A 19,078-nucleotide genomic window follows, 5' to 3' on the forward strand; every position below is an offset into this window, starting at 1 on the left:
AAGATTTTGCATACATTTTTTTGATATAAATTTATACGTTTATGGCACTGTCATCTGAAGTCAGTATAAACACACATATTAAAATATATTTTCCTCATATATATATGTATATATATATACATATGAAAACTAAAAACATTTCAAAGAATATAAGATTAATACAATGAACTCAATGTTTATGTCTGTCCAAAATTCATATGTTGGAATCCTTATCCCCAGTATAATGGCATTAGAGTGAGAGGCCTGTAAGAGTTACTTAGATGATTAGGTGGAATCTGCAATAGTAAGATTAGTTTGTTACACAAGGTATCTAAAGTGTTCTCTGCCATGTGAAGATATAATGAGAAGACCACAGACTGAAGTCCAGAAGAAAATACTCAGCAGAACTTCATTATGCTGGCACCCTGATCTCAAACTTCCAGCCCCCAAAACTGTGAGAAATAGGTACATGTTGTTTATAAGTTAAAATACTCTACAAAACTTTACAACAGTAGCCTAAACTTGCTACAACAAATAGCACAATATTAATACAAAGCATATTAAAAAATTTTAAATAACCTTGTTGTCCATCAGGGTTAAGAAAGCTAAATAAACTACAGCACATCCACAGCATGGAAAATGATTTTTAAGTATTTAGAAGTAATTTAGTAAATTACTGACATGAAAAGATTCTTGGAATACAAAAGCAAATATAAAACATAATCCTTTTTATATAAAAAATGTAAAATGTGTTTTAGCCACATATGTGTATATGCATTTCAGAAAAAACTGCTAACAATTAGTACCTTTGTAAGCAAATGAGTATGAAAAATATTAAGTTAGATATTTGCTTATTATATATTATTAGCATTTTTAAATGACAACATGTTCTTATATTGTTTTGTTCAGCAGATAAGCTGATCATACACAGACAAATCCTAGACTAAGAAAACATAGTAATAAGAATGGACAAAGGTCCAATTCCAGGCCATGCAAGTTTCTTTTTCTTCTTTCCTTTTTAAATAATTTTATTTATTTATTATTGGATAAAGACTGAGAGAAACTGAGAGGGGACAGAGAGATAGAGAGGGAGAGACAGAGACACCTATAGCCCTGCTTCACCACTCATGAAGCTTTCCCCCTGTAGGTGGGGACCAAGGGTTTGAACCTTAGTCCTTGCACACTTTAATGGGAGCACTTAACCAGATGTGCCGCCACCTGACCCTCTTTTTCTTCTTTTCTTCTTTTTCTTCTTCCTTTCCTTTTCTTTTAGACAGACACAGGAAGGGAGAGAGCAGAGAGAAAGTGAAAGAGAGCACAGCACCAAAGCTTTCTTCAATGTGGTGGGAGCCAGGCTCTAACCAAGGACGTGTACATGGCAAAGTAGCAGGCCACTAGATAAGTGAGCTATTTTGCTGGCCTATTTTTATTTTATTTACATATTCTTGCAGTTGTTTAATAAGGATATGGACTCAAGACACTGTTTAATAGCCGTACTTACTGACAGACTTCAAAGTTTTCACTCGGAGAGCACAACCACGAAAATTCAAATGCAGCACATTCAGCCGCCACCTTTGCAAAATTGACACTATGTATTTATCTGGGATCATACTTCTAACTAAGGAAAAATCGATCTAAAAAAGGATAAACAAAAGGCAAATTTAGAAATGAGAAATACCTTTTGCCTACAGAAATAGTTAATTCCCCAGATTCAAGTCCCTTGACCCCATCTACAAAGAGAAACCTTTAGGAATGGTAAAACAGGTGTCTACCAGTGTGTGTCTCTCCCTATATCTATCGCCCACTTCCCTTAATTTTTTTGTCTCTATCCAATAAATAAATAAATAATAAATAAAATATAAAAGGAAATATTTTTAAATAGTTAATTCTTTTATGGCAGTAGGGACTAAGATTTTATCTCATCACTCATTTGTTTTGTTCGTAGCTGCTTCCAGATTTCATTACAAACAGATTCCAAATGTCTAAAGGGCAGGGGCCTCACATCCTCCTCCCACCCATATCAACTGTCATGGGACAATCTTGGATACTCCCCCACCATCCCAGGTGGGGCCTGAGTTTACTCCCCACTTCTTCACTGTCAACAAAACCATCCTGGATTACTTATAAATGCATGCTGCTTTCTTTGGTCATAAAGTAAAGAACCACAGGAAACAGTTCAAATTGCCAAAATACAGAGCTTGCATGACTGAGAGCCCAGAGGTCACAGTGGTGCTAGAGAGGTTCAACTATATAACTGTACCACTGTATAATGAAAATGAACTGTGCCCTAGTCTCTCTCCCAATCTTCTCTCATTCTCTTTCTCATAATATATAAACGAATATTTTTATTTTATTTATTTATTGGATAGAGACAGCCAGAAATCAAGAAGGGAGGGGTGATAAAGAGGGACAGAGAGGGGGAGGGAGAGAGAAAGAGACCTTCAACACTGATTCAACACTAACAAAGTGCAGGCGAGGCTTGGGGGCTCAAACCCAGGTCCTTGCACATTGTAGTATGTACGCTCAACAAGGTGCACCACCACCCAGTCTAACAAATAAATATTTTTTAAAACCTTATAATTTAGATGAGGTAGTGCTAAGTAAAAGTGAGGGTGATCTGGATGATTGACTGTAAAGCTGAATAGGACAGAAACTTACTTGAGCTCTGAAAAGCATGAGCTGGTTAATAACAACGTTGATATAATGATCATTATTTTTAGCTAAAGGTTAACCTTATGAACATATACTTTCTCGTTTTAAACAGTTATTCTTTTTGTTTTTCATCAGGACTTCACTTCTCCAGGTCAATTTTTTTCAGAGAGAGACAGAGACAGAGGGTGGAAAGTAAAGACATTATAGCATCCAAGCTTCCCCCAATCCATTGAGGGTCAGGGTCAAACCCGGGTCAGGGGCATGGCAAAGTAGGTACCCTACATCCAAGTGATCTAGCTATTTCATTGGCCTGGATAAAGCTATTTTTTTTATTTTTATTTAAGTTTTTTGTTACCAGGATTATCACTAGGGTTTGGTGCCTACACAATGAATCCACTATTCTTAGCAATTGTTTTTCCTTTCTTCCCCCCCCCCCACTTTTTTATTTGATAGGACAAAGAGAAATTGAGAGTGGAGGGAGAGAGAAAGAACAGGACCTGGAGCACTGCTTCACTGTTTATGAAACTTCCTCCATGTGGAGAATAAGGGCTTGAACCCAGGTCCTTGTCCATGAAGGAACATTTGTACACAACTGAGTGCAACACATCTAGGCCCCAGCAAAACTATTTTTTGTATTAAGATGTTTGTTTTAGTTGTTTTACATTTGAGCGCTCACAAATAAAAGCAAAAAATAATTTAAAATGAAAGGCAGCATGAAGTTGTAGAAAGAGAAATTTGCTGAACCTGAAGAAACTTAACTTCCTACCCTGGCTTTGTTCTTACTGCCGTGTGCTCATATTTCTTCCATTCTTTACCCAGTGAGCTCTCTAGACAGAAGTGCTAGCTTTTTCTGCCAGGCTTTCTGCAAAATTTATTAATATTATACATATTCTTTCTCTCCCAGACCATTTGAATCCATTTTTCCCTTCTTTGCCAGTTTTTCAAAGGAAAAAGTATAACTCCAATCTGTCACATAAGTTAAGAGATTCATTAATTTAAACCAGTGGTTCCCAAAGTGTGCTCCGGAGGTCAACATCCTTAAGAACCAGGCACTTGTTGAAAATGCAAGTTCTCAAGCCCCACTGCAGACCTCATGAATCAGAAACCCTAGGGATGGCAACCAGAAATCTGTTTCAACAATCCATTGATTTGAGTGCCAAAATTTGAGAAGTTTTGTCTTAGACTGAAAACAAACGAAGAAAGGCCTCCTTCACTTGTTAGCTAAAACAAATTAGCTAAGTCAAAAACCCATTTCCTTCTTTGTATTGCTGAGAACAAAACAAACAAACAAACAAACAAAAAAAAACCAATACAGCCAACAATGGGGCAGTGCTCTGGCAAAATGTCAAGTTGTTGAAACGACTTATAAAACTAAAGACCTGGGTACTTTGTAACTCCTCTCTTTGTCTTTCATGTGAATTTTGGACTTTCTGCAGGATGGTCCCAGCCACCGATTCAAAGTTCATCCTGAGTATTTTCTATCAAGAGCCCTCTTGTCATTAACAAGCAAGGAGCTGTGCTGAAGTGTGCTATTATCTGGATTTAGGTGAAAGAGAAAAATATCACCATTGTAACAATGGCAAATAATATTAATGACCATAGTTGTTGAGATTAACGTATCAACCAAGAAACAGGAAAGAGGGTAGAGTTATTTTGCTGCTGTTGTTGTATGAGACCTCTCCTCAGTGTCCTTTACAATGAGAAACACAGAAAGATGGTTCATAAGAAGAATAGTTCAATATTAGTACAATGACTATAACAGTACCAAGGTATCAGCCAAGAAATTTGGATTAGGAAATGCCTAATTATATGGATGTTTATATGCACATGCACACACTAAGCACATTAATCAAGCTTTGCTTACAGTTTTTGTATTACAACTAGTACATGTCTAGCTTTTGTTTTCCTTTATTGCATGGGTTTTTTTGTTTGTTTGTTTTGCTGTTTGGGTATGTGTTTGAAAAAATAATAATAGGTAGTAGTTATTGAGTACTGCCTGCCTATCAGTTTCTCCACTAAGAACTGTCCTTATATTTTCTCAACCTATCTTTTTTCTTTACATAAAATTTTTAATCTTTATTTGTTTATTGGATAGAGGCAGCCAGAAATAGAGAGGGAAGGGAGAGAGACAGAGAGACACTCGCAGCCCTACAGTGTCTACTTACATTATTCCACAATGAACTTGCTTGTGTCATCAACATCCAGGAATGACTAACTTGGCCACATATTATCACATCTCTTAAAGTGAGGTAGAAGAAAATCTGAACACAAAGAAAATAAAAGTATATTTATGAAAGATATATAAAGGTTACTAGAACTCATCTGTGTGTGAGAGAGAAAAAATGAGAATACTGGCAATGCAATCCATACATTAGGAATCTGCTAGAATTTCTTTCTTTTTCTTTTAATTTATCTACAAAATGGAAATATTGACAAGACCATAGGATAAGAGGGGTACAGTTCACACAATTCCTACCACCAGAGCTCCATATCCCATCCTCTCCCTTGAAAGTTTCCTATTCTTTATCCTTCTGGGCATGGACCCAGGATCATTATGGGATGCAGAAGGTGGAAGGTCTGGCTTCTCTAAAATACTAGAACCTATCAACTGTTTATATTGCTATAATGTGATCTTTTTAAATTGATAGTACAAAAATATAATGAGGAAGATAACCAGATTTATTTTCTGAAGAAAGTGACATTCTGCTAGAAAATTTCCCTAAATGGTAGCTATTAATAGTACATGTAAGTATATGCATTTACTAATTGTTTGATGAGTTGAGCTGGATTCTTTCTAAAGTTATAGAATTTCTGAGAAAGATCAACAATCCTACGTGGTTTCTATTTCTGGAAAAATGGCAGACTAGGAAATACAGGAATCTTCTCAATACAAAACAGCAATGAATGGTAGAACAAACTTGCAAAAATATTTCCTTTATGGGATGATCTCACTCTCAGGCAGAAGTTGAAAAACAAGATCAGAAGAGAAAACACAAGTAGAACCTGGACTGGAGTTGGTGTATTGCACCAAAGTAAAAGACTCTGGGGTGAGTGGGGGAAAGAGTACAGGTCCTGGAAAAGGATGACAGAGGACCTAGTGGGGGTTGTATTGTTATGTGGAAAACTGAGAAATATTATGCATGTACAAACTACTGTATTTACTGTTGACTGTAAAACATTAATCCCCCAATAGAGAAATAATAATAAAAAAAGGTTTTCCTTAAGGGGTCAGGAAAATAGACCAGTGGTTTATGAAACAGATTTTTGTGCCTCAGGCCCTAGAGGCCTCAGGTTCAGTCTTCAGTATCACTATAAGCCAAATCTGAACAGTGCTCTGAGAAAGAGAAAAAAAAATCTTTAAAACTTTTCTAAGGCCTGGAACATAGTGACAGAGTAGCACACCAAACTGGCATGCCTGGGGCCCCAAAGGTCCCAAATTCAGTCTCTAGCACTATCATGTGCCAAAGTTGAACAGTACTCGGACACCTCTCTCAGTGTGTCTCCCTCTCTGTCTCAGTCTTCCTCTCTCTCTCTTTCTCTTTCTCATCAAAATAAAACAAAACCTCTTTTATATAGAGATGCAGAGAGAGAGTGTGTGTGTGTGAGTGAAAGAAACCACAGCATCAAAGCTTCCTTTAATGCTGTGGTAGCTGAACTTGAACCCAGGTCTCAAACATGGCAAGGCAGCAAATTATCCAAGTGAGCTGTTTCACTAGCATAAAATTAAATTAAACTTTTTATACTGGGAAATGCTATTCATGTACAAACTATTGTATTTACTGTCGAATGTAAAACATTATTTCCCCAATAAAGAAATTAAAAAAACTTCTTATAATTTCAGATTTGTTAATATATGTTTGACATTAAAATGTAACATTTGAAATATATTTAGAGTGTATACATGGTGGCTTAACATTGTGTGTATTAATTAACATACATCCCCTAATAAAACCATCTTTTAACTTTTCATTTTGGTGAAAGCATTTTAAGTCCTATTTTTTTAGCAAGCTCCAATTACATAGTACAGTTACCAGCTACAGTCACGGTGTTTTACATTACCTCCTCAGACCTTATCTTATAGCTAAAACTTTGTACTACCCTTTTACTACCCTTTGTACTACCCTTTTACTACCCTTTCTCTACTTCCCCCTACCCACAATTCTTGGCAACTATTTTTCTACTCCACCAAAGCAACATTAAAAACAATTTTAAGTTTCAAAGAAGTAAAGAATATATTCAGGACCCCAGGCTTTGGAACCCCAGACTCTTAAGGTATTTTTTTGTTATAGTTGTCCAGATTTGAGGAACAGTGGGGACATTTGCTTCTATTTATAACAAATAGATTTAAATGTTACTGGGCTGGCAAGATAGTTATCTGGAGAATGCACGTGCTTTGTCATGCACACAACCCAGCATCAAGCCCAGCTTCCACTACACTAAAGGAAGTATAGTACTGTGTGATCTTCCTTCCCCTCCTCCATTTCTTTCTATCTGAAAAAGTTTGTGTAGTAAAGCCCTGGAATTTTTTTTTTTTTTTACTGACCATGAAGGAGCAATAAAACTACCAGCTCAATTAGGAAATAAAAAAGGAATGGGGGGCGGGGCAGGGCGACACAGGGTGAGTCCTACAGAAAAAGAAGTAAAGGAACTCTAACTCCAAATGAGGTAATCTCTGGTAGAATAGAAATGGAAGCTCTCTTTTATTCCACTGAGGAGGACATCCAGGGGGCCAACAGATATTTAAGAAGGTGCTCAAAGTCATTAATTGTCAGATAACTCAAATAAAGACAACAATGAGATAGCACTTTATACCTATAAGAATGTCATACATCGAAAGAACAGAAATGAGAAATGTTAGACAGGATGTGGAGAAAAGGAACACTTCTGCACTGCTGGTGGGAGAACAAAATGGTCCAATCATTGTGGAAAGCATTTGGAGACTTATTGGAACACTAGGAATGGACCTATCCTATGACTGAGCAATTCCTCTTCTAGGGATTTACCCAAAGGAAACAGAAACACCTATCAGAAGAGATCTGTGTATACCTTTGTTCTTAGCATCACAGTTTATAATCACAAGAACCTGGAAGCAACCCAGATGTCCAACATTAGATGAGTGGCTAAAAAAAAAAAAGTGACATATATACATGATGGAATACAACTCAGCTGTTAAAAATGATGAAATTGTCTCCTTTGTATCCTGTAGGATGAAATTTGAGGACATCATATTGAGTGAGATAAGACAAAAAAAAAAAAAGAAGAAAGAATATCAAATTTTCTCACTTATTAGTGGGACTTAATAAAGTAGGGGTGGGGAGAGAGAACACAAAGTGAAACATGAACTGGACATGGTGTATTGCACCAAGTCAAAGGACTTTGGGAATGGAGAGGGAGGGAGGATAGGAAGAAAACCTTGGGGGCCTATTATATATTTAAATTGTATGCATATGTCAGTGATTGCACTGTATATCATTAACCCCCTGAATAAAAAAAAAAGTAAAAATTAAAAAATGGGCCAAAGAATTAAACAGTTTCAGGAGAGACTTCTGGAAGGCATGGCAATGGAATAACTGGGACCAAATCACTTCTCCTCTTTAAACAACAAATAAATACAACAAGATATCCAGCAGAAGTCATAATCTATAGCTGAAAGTTCTGCAGCCTCAGATGGGTGCTCTGAAGAACAGCAAAGTCAAATCAGAGCTCTGGGCAGTGCAGGCACTGAGCTGTGCCATTTTGGTGATTTCACTTTAAGCACAGCAAGCAAGTACATTGTTCCTAGTGCCAGAAAAAAAGAGACAGGGGCTTAAAACCTCTCAGTGTTTGACTTGAGGGGAGGGGTTAGCCTTCTGAATTTAAGGCAAGGACACAACATAAAACAGGGCATTTGTGACCAAAAGATAGCCCAAAGCAACCACCTCCCCACCCCATCCCACCCGCCGCAGATCATACAAACAAGAGAAACCTAGAGATCACAACAGCACCACCTGCTAGCCATCAATAACCAGCACAAAAAAATGTGCAAGCAGAGAAACAAAACTAAACAGCCAACTATGCCCTATCAGCCAGACAGAAATGAAACAGGAAATCCAAGTAATTTTAGATTTAGAGACTCTCAGAGACAGACTACACAAAGCTCATTATGAGGACTCTCCAAGAATTTAAGCAAGAATTAAAAGAGCATGTTACATTTGGTAAAAGACTCTGGAGTGGGTGGGGGAAAGAGTACAGGTCCTGGAAAAGGATGACAGAGAACCTAGTGGGGGTTGCACTGTTATGTGGAAAACTGAGAAATGTTATGCATGTATAAACTATTGTATTTACTGTCGCCACAAAACATTAATCCCCCAATAAAGAAATTTAAAAAAAAACATGTTACTATGGAATTAAAACAGACGAGAGGAACTTATGACAGAGTTAACTAAGAATCTTCAGATATTGAAAGAACTTTAGTCAGAACTCTAGGGAATAACAGACACTCTAACTGCAATCCATGCCCAGGTATAAGGCTTAGGAAATAGATCCACACATTCAGAAGAAATAATAAATAGGGATGCATTGGATCGACCTTCTCGTGGTGCAACCCGTGAGTACCCATTCATTGGGGAAACTGACGATCCTTCCTAGCCGACTGAATCCACACGGATCCCAGTCACTTTCAAAGCCAGCAACAAGCAGCTCCTGACAGCTTTCAACCTGACGCTGTTGACTGGCTATGGAAGAAGGGCAAACGCTAGAAGAAGAAGAAGAAGGAGAAGGAGAAGGAGAAGGAGAAGGAGAAGGAGGAGAAGGAGAAGAATAAGAATAAGAAGAAGAAGAAGAAGAAGAAGAAGAAGAAGAAGAAGAAGAAGGAGAAGAAATAATCTCCAATCTAGAAGATATGGCCAGCCAACTCTTTCAATTTAAAGATGAGGGAGAGAAATGGTTCAGAAAGACTGAAACAACTCTCTGTGAAATTGCAGACCCCATCAAAAGATCGAATATAAGAGTGATAGGTACATCTGAAGAGGAAGACAAGGGCAAAGGCCCAGAGTCCATTTTTAGAGCAATTTTAGCTGAGAACTTTCCTCACTTACAAAACCATCAGAACATTCTCATTCAAGAGGCAGACGATCACCTAGATTTATAAATACAAAAAGACCAATGCCAAGGCACATTACTGTAAAACTATCAAAAGTGAACTACAAGGAAAACCTTTTTCTGGGTGCTAGGGAAAGGGAAGAAGTTACATACAAAGGTAGAACTATAAGACTTTCATCAGATTTCTCTTCACAAACTCTAGAGGCAGGGACAGAGTGGAATGACATATTCAAAGTTCTAAAGGAGAGGGAATTTCAGCCACGAATATTGTAACCTGCAAAATTATCCTTCAGTTATGAGGGAGAAATAAAGGTTTTCTCAAATATTCAAGAACTAAAGGAAATTGCCACAATCAACCCCACCTTACAAGAACTACTGAACCGATTCCCACAAGAAAGGAGGAAGCAAAGGAATACACATTCCAAATACCAAGTTGCAGATGCCACCATTAACTTCAACCTGACTCACCCAGACAGACGACCTCTCCAATATGTCCTGATACCCCACCTCTTCAGAGCCTGGACCCAGTAGGGAAGGATGGGGACAGACAGGGAGTATGGATCAACCTGTCAATGCCCATGTCCATCAGAGAAGCAATTACAGAAACCAAACCTCCCACCTTCTGCACCCCATAATGACCCTGGGTCCATGCTCCCAGAGAGATAAAGAATAGGAAAGCTTCCAATAGAGGGGATGGGGTATGGAACTCTGGTGGTAGGAAATGTGTGAAATTTCACCCTTCTCATTACATGGTTTTGTTCATATTTTCTGTTTTTTATTTTATAAATAAATTTAATTTTAAAAAAGAAAAGAATAGAGGCAAGACCATAGAAAAATTGCCATATATATATAACTAGAGATAGATAGATATAGAAATAATAATCAACCCATGTCTGTAACTTTGGGAGAACTGCTGTAGTTTCCGATGAAGGGAATGGTTACACAAAATTTTGGTGTTGGGAATGGTGTGGAATTGTACCCATGTTGTCTCGTAATTCTATAAATCAATAATAAATCAAATTTATTCAATAAAAATAAAATTTAAAAAAATAAACAGTTCCATATAGACACATGAAGAAATGCTCCACTTCAATTATGATTAGAGAAATGCAAATTAACACTGTCACACCTGAGAAAATTATTGAGAATGCTTTTTATTTATCTTTAATTTTTTAATTATCTTTATTTACTGGATAGAGACAGCCAGAAATAGAGAGGACGGGTAGAAAGAGAAGAAGAGACAAAGAGACACCTGCAGCACTGCTTCATCTTAACCCTGGGAACATTCTTTTTACTTACAGTGAGCAAAAGGAACTATGGGAGGTGAACATAATTAGCATATGGCTGACATCAGTCAGATGTCAAGAGCACACAATAGAAATACACAAACCAAAGTAAGAAAGCAGAAGTATACTAGAGTTTGCAGTGAGTACCTCCCTAACACTTCCTCTCCACTTTTTCAAGCTTTGGGTCACTGATTGCTCAACAATTTGTTTGGCTTTGTATGTTAACTCTCTTTTCAGTCACCAGGTTCCAGGTGTCATCAGGATACCGGCCAGACTTCCCTGGATTGAAGACCCCACCAATGTGTCCTGGAGCTCAGCTTCCCCAGAGACACACCCTACTAGGGAAAGAGAGAGGCAGACTGGGAGTATGGACCGACCAGTCAACGCCCATGTTCAGCGGGGAAGCAATTACAGAAGCCAGACCTTCTACCTTCTGCAACCCACAATGACCCTGGGTCCATGCTCCCAGAGGGATAGAGAATGGGAAAGCTACTGGGGAGGGGGTGGTATATGGAGATTGGGCGGGGGGAATTGTGTGGAGTTGTACCCCTCCTACCCTATGGTTTTGTTAATTAATCCTTAAAAAAAAAAAAAGAAAAAAGAAATACACAAACTCACAAGGGATTGTGGGTGTGGGACATTACTTAAGTGAGTGTCTGGTGAAAGTGGCTCTCTTTTCCTGCTTGCCCTTTGCCTGGTTGTCTGATTTTCTCCCTGGACACAATGATGCTGCTTCCCCCAGAAAATGTTGAAGCTTAATGTTGGTGAACAAAGTTTAAAAGACTCATGGCTCCTCCCACATTTTTCCGGGACTATTTTCCCATCTTGGTTTGTATGTAGCTAAAAAACCTATGTTGTGATAAATCCCACAGCAAAAGCCCAGCAGAAGTGTTTGTTTTTTCCAATAAGAGAATGGCTTCTATCAACAAATCAGGAAATGACCGGTGTTGTTAAGGCTGTGAATAAAAAGTAACTCTGCTACACTGCTGGTGGGAATGCAAACCGGTACAGCCCTTTTGGAGGACTGTATGAACAGTCTTTAAACAAGTAAAAATGGGGGGCCGGGTGGTGACGCAGCTGGTTGAGTGCCCATGTTACAATGCACAATGACCCAGGCTCAAGCCCTCAATCCTCACCTGCAGGGTAAAAGCTTCACGTGTAAAAGCTTCAGTGGGGCAGGTGTCTTTCTCTCTCCCTCTCTATCTCCCCCTTTATCTTAATTTCTGGCTGTCTCTACCAAATAAATAAAGATAATTTAAAAAATAAGTTAAAATGGAATTACGTTATGATCCAGCAATACCACTTTTAGGCCTTTATCTAAAGAACATTGAAATACTAATTCGAAGGGACACATGCACCTCTGTGTTCATAGCTGCATTATTCACAAGCCAAAGAGTAGAAGCAGCCTAAATGCTCCTCAACAGATAACTGGATGCAGAAGTTCTAGGATATATATTCCATGGAATATTACTCTGCAGTAAAAAAAAAAAATGATATTCTGTCCTTTGGGACAAAATAGATGGAACTGGAGGTGATTATGCTTAGCGAAATATGTAAAAAGATCAAAGACAACTACCAGATTGTTTCATTCATATGTGTAATATAGAGAACTATGACCTTGGAAGAAAAAAAAAATGGGATTGGGTGGTGGCACACCTGGTTGAGCACACATGTTATAGTACACAAGGACTAGTTATAGTTAATAGTTCAAGCCCCTGGTCCCCACCTGCAGGGGGAAAGCTTCACAAGTGGTGAAGCAGGGCTGCAGGTGTCTCTCTGTCTCCCTATTTCCCCCTTCCTCTCAAATTCTGGCTGTCTCTATCCAAAAAATAAAGATTTTAAAAATTAAAAAAAAAAAAAGAAAAGAAAAGAAGAAAGCAAGTAAAGGGAGTCAGGCGGTAGCGCAGCGGGTTAAACGCATATGGTGCCAAACTCAAGGACCAGCGTTAAGGATTCCGGTTCGAGCCCCCGGCTCCCCACCTGCAGGGGAGTCGCTTCACAAGCAGTGAAGCAGGTCTGCAGGTGTCTATCTTTCTCTCCCCCTCTGTCTTCCCGTCCTCTTTCCATTTCTTTCTGTCCTATCCAACAATAATAACTACAACAATAAAACAAGGCAACAAAAGGAAATGAAAATAATTTTTAAAAATTTTTTAAAAAGTAAAATGTTTTTAAGGCTTGTGAGAACTATAGCAATTATCTTTGGAGGTAGGAAAGTGAGAACACAGAACTGTGGTGGCAGGTGTGGTGTGGAAATATGCACTGTATAGTTCTTATAATCTTGTGACCTATTATTGGTTATAATTTTTTTTAATTTAAAAATTACCTCATCAAGTGCCCACCTCCTTATACTATCTCGTTGGGTTTTAGAGTTTCAACCTGTGAGTTGGATGTGGGCCGAAACACTTGTTCAGTCCATAACTCATAGTCATTCAGCACTGGGATTCATGTTCTTGTTTTCTTTAAGATTGGTTTCCCCAAACAGTTTACACTGAAACTACCTTATTAAAGGATGTCACTCTGTTCTTGCATGACTGCCATCTTGCCTAAAATAGCATAAAATTCAATCTTTAATATATAAACTCCACATTGAAATTTTCACACAAGTGGTTGTAAAAATAATTATTGAACATATTTCACAAACTTCCTGAAAATATATAATGAGGATTTTGTTCACGTTTGATAATAAACAATAAAGATATTTATGTCAAAATTTTAGACACCACTTATTTGAACAGAGTATTTGTCCAAACATCAAGTACCAGTTATTTTAGAAAGCCATTCTATTCACTCAGAACTAAAATAGATATTTGACCAGTACAAGACCAAAAGTTTTCAGTTCTTATAAACCCACCATTCCTTTTTGCACAAAATCTAATGTCAAAAAATACAGCAACACTTTCACTTTGAAACACTTAAGAGGAAAATTTAACCACATCCCACAAGAAATAGAACTCTAAAAACTAAAGCACTTAACAGTTAAACAATCTGCTTCCTTAGCTAAATTGATGTTCCATTTAAACTTAACCTTTAAGAATTTTAAAGGTACAACACTTGGGTTATTCTTAACAATTATCTTGGTCTGCATGTTCAAAGTGTGACATTCTGCAGAAGTTATTTTTGGTTTTGGTACAGTATTTCTGATGCATAAGATGGTAACTATTCTAAAATTTTTCATATATAAAGAATACATACATATATATTTACTAATTTCTACTTTGTGGTTTACATCTGTTTCTCTCTTACTTAAACTTTTCTCAAGAGGGAGATATAGCTCCATAAGTCAGTGTCCTAGAAACATTTTTACTATGTTTTCCATATGCCAACAGAGTCAGATAGGGCTGGGGAGATAACCCATATTGTTAGAGAACCAACTTGCATGGGTGAGGCCCTATAGATCCCTGTTTCAATCCCTTGTACCACCATATGGCAAAACTGAGCAGTGCTCTGGTCCTCTCTCTCTCTCTGCCCCTTCTCTCTCATTTTCTCTCACACATAATAAATAAATATATAAATGGAGCTTTAAAAAATAAAAGTCAAAATAGTTTTAGTTCCACATGAGTCTGACCCATGGGGGCTATAACCTAGCATTTAAATATTAAAACCCAAAGGATTTGGTGTCACCTCAAATTCTGTCCTTGGAAAAAAGTTAATTTCATAAGAGGGAATCCAGAAGCAAGATGGAGGTAGTCTTTGAAAGATGTATTAAGTATTAAGTCTCTCCCTTAAGGCTGTCACTCAAGGGAGATCTAATGAACAGAGAAGAAAAGACATGAATCATCATGCATTTGTTTTATTGTTTCCTTTGTGAGTGGACTCCCAAAATGACCAACTCTTCTTCCCAATATCTTTACATTATATAAATTGTTTAAATATCACTTCTGAAGTCATGTAGTGAACTATTCAGCTTTTCTGGTTCTTTCTCATATGTATAGGAGGTATACATGCTATCATTATAACTCTTCTTGATTCTCAAATCCGCACAGAATATTCTCAAGGAAAGATCACTGATGGGCCACAAGGACAGTCAACAAATTCAAGAGCGTTAAAATCATTCCAACCATCTTCTCAGACCTCGTGGAACAAAGTAATAATTAGCCACCAAAAAGAAAGTTGGAAAAACTTTAAAGATATGGAGACTCAACAGTATGCTTCTAAACAAATTGAGTATCAAGAAGGAAATTAAGGGGTCTGGACAGTAGTGCAGTGGGTTAAGTGCACATGGTGTGACGCTCACAGACTGGCATAAGTATCCTGGTTTGAGCCCCTGGCTCCCTACCCGAGGGCTGGAGGGGGTCCACATCACAAGCAGTGAAGCAGGTCTGCAGGAGTCTTTCTCTCCCCATCTCTGTTTTCCCTTCTTCTCTAGGTTTCTCTCTGTCCTATCCAACAACAACAGCAGTGACAAAATAACAATAATAACAAGGGCAACAAAAATGGAAAAAATGGCCTCCAGGAGCAGTGGATTCATAGTGAGGCACTAAGCTCCAGCGATAAGCCTGGAGGCAATAAAAAAAAAAAAAAAAAACCGAAAGAAATTAAAACATTTCTGGAAACAAATAAAAATAAAGACAACCTATCAGAATATATAGAATACTACAAAAGCAGCATTATGAAGGAAATCTATAACAATATAGGCCCACAAAGGAAACAGAAAAAAAAAAAAGATCAATTGGAAATTCTAATCTCATATTTAAATTACCTAGAAAAAGAAGAACAAAAGAAGCACAGAGTAACTTAGAAGGAGAAAAATAATAAAATTTGGGAACATAAGTAAGTAACATTTAAAAAAAAGATAAAAATACAAAAGATCAATGAAACTCAGAGCTAGTTCTTCAAAAAGGTAAACTATTGATGCACTGACAGATCCTTGGTCAGACTCACACTCACAGATTGATGACCCTAATAAATACAATTGAAGGGACCAGGTAGTGGTGCACCTGGTTAAACACCCACATTACAATGCTGCACAAGGGCCTGGATTAGCTTCACAAGTGGTGAAACTGGGCTGCAGGTCTCACTGCCTCTCATTTCCCTCTCCCTCTCAATTTCTCTCTTGTTTCTCCCCCTGCCCTTTCAATTTCCTTATCTCTATCCAATAACAAATAAATAAAAATATTAAATACAATTGAAAATGAAAGAGAAGAAATCACAACAGATACGACAGAAATTCAAAGAATCATGAGATATTTCTATGAACAACTATGTACAGCTAAACTTGAGAATTGGATAAATTATTAGTATCATACACCCTGTCAAGAATAATCAGGAAACATGAACAGACCAATTACAATCATGGAAACTGAAACAATAATTAAAATCATCCCCATAAATAGCCAGGCAGTGGCACACCTGGTTGAGCACACCATCATAGTGTGCAAGGACTCAGGTTCAAGCCCCAACAGCAGGGTGGAAGATTTGTGATCAGTGATACAGTACTACAGATAATTCATTCTCTCTCTCTCTCCCTCTCTCACTCTCCCTGTCTCTCTCTCTCTCTGTGTGTGTCTCTCTCTCCCCCTTTCAATTTCTCTTTATCCAAAATAAAGAAATAAAATATTTTAAAGTGTTTGAAAATAAAGAATAGTATCTTCATAAGTAAAAGTCGAGAACCAGATAGCTATATCAATGAGTTTTATCAAATGCTCAAAGCGGGCCTATTACTTAAGCTTTTCAAGTTCTTCAAAAAAAAAAAAAAAAGGAAAATATGAGATATTTTCTAAAAGATTCTATGAAATTAAAAATCATTCTAATACCAAATCAGGCAGAGACAGCATGAAAGAGGAGGAGGAGAAGGAAGAAAGAGAGGGAGAGAGCTAGAAGATTGGACTGAATTTACATATTGCATAAGGTAAGATGGTCATGAAGCCAAAGAGGAAAAATAATTGTTAAATGGTTAAGGATTTTAGTACCTGTCTCAAATACCTGGGCAGCTCAAGGTAGATAGAAAAATTGTCTTAAAACTTATCCTTAACAACCCACATCTCACACACACACACACACACACACACACACACACACACACACACACACACACACTCTGTTAGTGTCTTATAGTTTCTAATGTACCAATCGTTCACTGTCTTTATTCCTAGATATCTATTTCATTTACAAGTGCTATTGTAAATGGGATTGCTTTCTTGATTTCTTATTATTGTTGTTGCTGCTCTTTCTTCTGTCACTTCTCCTCCTCCATTTTACTGCTTGCATAGAGAAGTGTTGCTGATTCTTTAATATTTATTTTTCAGCCTGACGCCTTACTATATATATGCCCAACAATTTTTTTTTGTTCACCAGAGTTATCACTGATGCTTAGTGCCTGCATGACTCCACTATTTCTGGTGGCCATTTTCCTCTCTCTCTCTCTCTTTTAATTGAGGAACAGGGTGATACATTGGGAGAGAAAGACAAAGAGAGACACCTACAGCACTACTCCACCTCTGATGAAGCCTCCCACTATAGTGGAGGTTGGGGGGTTGAACCTGGGTCTTTTCTTATATGCCCTTTATCATATGAGCCATTATTGGATCTAGTTTAATAGCTTCTTTTTTAATATTTATTTATGTATTCCCTTTTGTTGACCTTGTTTTATTGTTGTAGTTATTATTGATGTCATCATTGTTGGATAGGACAGAGAGAAATGGAGAGAGGAGAGGAAGACAGAGAGGGGGAGAGAAAGATAGAAACTTGCAGACCTGCTTCACCACCTGTAAAGCGACCCCCTACAGGTGGGGAGCCTTCAGCTGGTCCTTGTGCTTTGCACCACGTGCACAAGACCCTCTGCATACCGCCCAACTCCCTGGTTTAATAGCTTCTAAGAGTTTTGTGCTGGAAGACCCTTGCTATGCATATTAACATGACGTCTGCAAATAGTGATAGTTTTGTTACTTCTCTGCCACTTTGGATAACTTTTATTTCTTTTAATTGTTTGATTGCTATGACTATAACTTCCAGAACTATGATACAATACTACACAGATTTATCTTGTTCCTGATCTATTAGAAAAAAATTTCATTCCCACTACTGAGTATGATGTTGCCTTGAGGAAAAGTTCCCTGAAGCTTTAATCATAAAAAAAAAAAAAAAGAAGATGTTGGATCTTGTTGAAGGCATTCTCTGCATCTGTTGAGAAAATCAAGTGATTTTTTTCCCCTAAACTACATTAATTGACTTACATCTGTTGAACCACCCTTGCATCCCCAAAGCAAATTCCACTTAGTCATAACGTACATTCTTTTAATGTAGTATTGAATCCACCTTCCTAAGAATTTGTTCAGGATATTAGTATCTATTTTCATCAGTGAATTGGCTCTTAAAATAATAAAAGGTGGGGGAGTCGGGCTGTAGCGCAGCGGGTTAAGTGCAGGTGGCGCAAAGCACAAGGACCGGCATAAGGATCCCGGTTCGAACCCCGGCTCCCCACCTGTAGGGGAGTTTCTTCACAGGCAGTGAAGCAGGTCTGCAGGTGTCTATCTTTCTCTCCCCCTGTCTGTCTTCCCCTCGTCACTCCATTTCTCTCTGACCTATCCAACAATGACAACATCAGTAACAATAACAATAATAACTACGACAATTAAAAAAAGGGCAACAAAAGGGAATAATTTTTTTTAAAAAATGATAAAAGCTAGGGCTGGCAAAACAGCTCACATGGATGGTTTGTTATTCTGCCATGATGTGTACATCTCAGGGTCAAGTCCCCATCACATAAAAAAAGAAAAAAAAAAACTCCTCAGCTGTAGTATCTATCTATCTGTCTATCTACCTATCTCTATGTAAAAAGAAAATCTAAGTCCAAGATCTGTAGTGAGCAACTTGCAGACCCACAAGAATCAATATAGTTCTAGTGTAAGCCCAAAGATTTTGAGAACCAGGAGTTTGTGGTACCTGTAATCCCAATTCAACTTTCAGTTATGCAAGCTCAAAAATAGAGAAGTCTTTCTTATTCAGTTTTACCCAGGCTTTAGTGGATTAAGGTGAATCCTACCCATACTGGGGAGCACTACCAGTTTTTTTTTATTCTACTAATTCAAAAGTTAATCTCATAGAGAAACATCCTTACAGACAATTCTAAAAAATGACATTTA

At 37.7% G+C, this 19,078-nt stretch overlaps 1 protein-coding gene across 4 annotated transcripts in view; it reads right to left on the bottom strand.

Annotated features, from left to right (window-relative positions):
- FBXL13 (F-box and leucine rich repeat protein 13) overlaps positions 1–19,078 on the bottom strand; it is a 329,012-nt gene that overhangs the window by 186,472 nt on the left and 123,462 nt on the right. For 2 of the 4 annotated variants that reach the window (XM_060196358.1, XM_060196357.1), the window contains exons 8-9: positions 4,797–4,892; positions 1,481–1,613 (exon numbers count right to left, since the gene is read on the bottom strand). The exons of 1 other annotated variant lie outside the window; for it this stretch is intronic. In XM_060196358.1, coding sequence (XP_060052341.1) covers positions 1,481–1,613; positions 4,797–4,892 — 229 coding nt within the window. The remainder of the gene's footprint in view (positions 1–1,480; positions 1,614–4,796; positions 4,893–19,078) is intronic. One more of the 4 variants, XM_060196359.1, reaches the window with a different exon arrangement.

Source organism: Erinaceus europaeus, chromosome 8 (genome assembly GCF_950295315.1).
Source record: "Erinaceus europaeus chromosome 8, mEriEur2.1, whole genome shotgun sequence".
Taxonomy (NCBI): Eukaryota; Metazoa; Chordata; class Mammalia; order Eulipotyphla; family Erinaceidae; genus Erinaceus; species Erinaceus europaeus.